This window comes from Garra rufa, chromosome 15 (genome assembly GCF_049309525.1).
Source record: "Garra rufa chromosome 15, GarRuf1.0, whole genome shotgun sequence".
Taxonomy (NCBI): Eukaryota; Metazoa; Chordata; class Actinopteri; order Cypriniformes; family Cyprinidae; genus Garra; species Garra rufa.
The window spans coordinates 29411772-29413924 of NC_133375.1; the positions used below are offsets into that span (position 1 = coordinate 29411772).

General features: G+C 37.5%; 1 protein-coding gene across 1 annotated transcript in view; it reads left to right on the forward strand.

The window, feature by feature from the left end:
• Positions 1–352: 352 nt before the first annotated feature.
• The window catches only part of rnf220b (ring finger protein 220b), a 38178-nt gene continuing 36377 nt past the window's right edge, over positions 353–2153 (forward strand). Inside the window, exon 1 of the mRNA XM_073819615.1 lies at positions 353–1083. Coding sequence (XP_073675716.1) covers positions 459–1083 — 625 coding nt within the window. The 5' untranslated portion in view covers positions 353–458. The remainder of the gene's footprint in view (positions 1084–2153) is intronic.

Sequence of the window (2153 nt, forward strand, 5' to 3'; positions counted from 1 at the left end):
AAATGCATTTTAAATGCAAGATCATTTGCCTAACCCTGACATTAATTAACATTAACATTAGGGCTATAATAAAGAACAGGTCACTTCTGATAATACAATTTTTTGTTTAAGTTCACACAATGATGTGTTTCCTGCACGCACTATTAGGCATGTCTTGAAGGACTCATTTGTGATGTAATTATTCTAGCCACTAGATGTTACAAAAAAAAAAAAAAAAAAAAAGAGTAAAAGAATTTGACTATATAAGAGAATGTCTGCCTGTTTGCTTAAATTACTGCTTTTCTTTTGACCTGAAGTTGTGTTTTCGGGCTCATAATTCTGACTTTGATTTTTTTTCAACAGATTTCTGTCAGAGAATGACTACTCTGTAAGGCTTGAGTGTATAAGCTTTGAGTCCAGTGCTCTTCAGGTCTCTTCATCACATTACACTGAGTTTGAGTGGACACTACACTGCTCAAATGGACCTCCATCGGACTGCCTTTAAGATGGAGAACTCCTCCTACATGCCCAGCCCGCTGACCTCCCCTGCTCTCATGGTCCTGGCATCAACAGCCGAGGCTGGACGTGATGCCTCTGTACCCTGCCAGCCCCCTCGGCCGTTTGGAGTGCCGGTCACTTTGGAAAAGAACATGCACCTCCCGTTCCCCAGCGGCTCTTACACCTTCGCCTCCATGTACCATCGGCAAGGTGGCTTTCCCACTCGAGACTTTCCCACCCCTCTACTCCACCTTCACCCACAGTTTGCCCCACCCAATCTTGACTGCTCACCTCTGGGTATGCTCAACCATGGAGCGGTTGGGGCTTTCCGGCCGTTTTCCTCCCCACCTGAGGAGCGTGATGCAGGGGCTTACCAGTCTGCCTTCCTCCCTGCCAAGCGCTTGAAGGGCTGTCTCGAACCAGAGGCATCACCCCACCTCCGCTACACAGATGTGGAGGGAAAAGACTTTGACTTTGGGGGTGCTCATGTCCCTACTGGTTCACCAAACGCCCTGAAGGTAGCAGAGGATGCTGGGAAGAAGCTCTTTGGCTTGTCTGGGCTGTTGGTAGAGGGTTCGTCTGGCCCAGAGGAGCACAAAGAATCAAGTAAGTGTCTAACGTCACATTTTGCAACACACACACACACACACACACACACACACACTAGCACTGATATATTTGTAGCAAAATACATTGTATGGGTCAAAATGATTGATTTTTCTTTTATGCCAAAAATCATTAGGATATTAAGTAAAGATCTTGTTCCAATAAGATATTTTGTAAATTGTTTTTCCTACTGTAGATATATCAAAACTTAATTTTGGATTAGTAATATGCCTTTCTAAGAATTTCATTTGGACAGCTTTAAAGGCGATTTTCTCAATATTTAGATTTTTTTGAACCCTCAGATTCCAGATATTCAAATAGTTGTATCTCAGCCAAATATTGTTCTATCAGAAGAAAGTATACAAAAATGGAAAGCTTATTTATTCAGCAAAAAAAGTGTATGACTGGTTTTATGGACCAGGGTCTCACACACACACACACACACACACACACACACACACACACACACACACACACACACACACACACACATATATATATATATATATATATATATATATATATATATATATATATATATATACATATACATATACATATACATATATATATATATATATATATATATATATATATATACATATACATACATATATATATATATATATATATATATATATTTTTTTTTTTTTTTTTCTTTGAGAGAGAGTACACAATGAAAAAAAGGCCTCCAAATTATTGAAAAAATCGTTAAAAGTGTAAAATATATATATATATGTGACCCTGGACCACAAAACCAGTCATAAGGTTAAATTTTACAAAACTGAGATGTATATAGAATATGAAAGCTCAGTAAATAAGCTTTCTATTGATGTATGGTTTGTTAGGATAGGACAATATTTGGCCGAGATACATCTATTTGAAAATCTGGAATCTGAGGGTGCAAAAAAATCTAAATCCTGAGAAAATCACCTTTAAAGTTGTCCAAATTAGGTTCTTAACAATGCATATTACTAATCAAAAATTACATTTTGATACCTTTACAGTAGGAATTTTACAAAAAATCTTCATGGAACATGATCTTTACTTAATTTCCTAATGATTTTTGG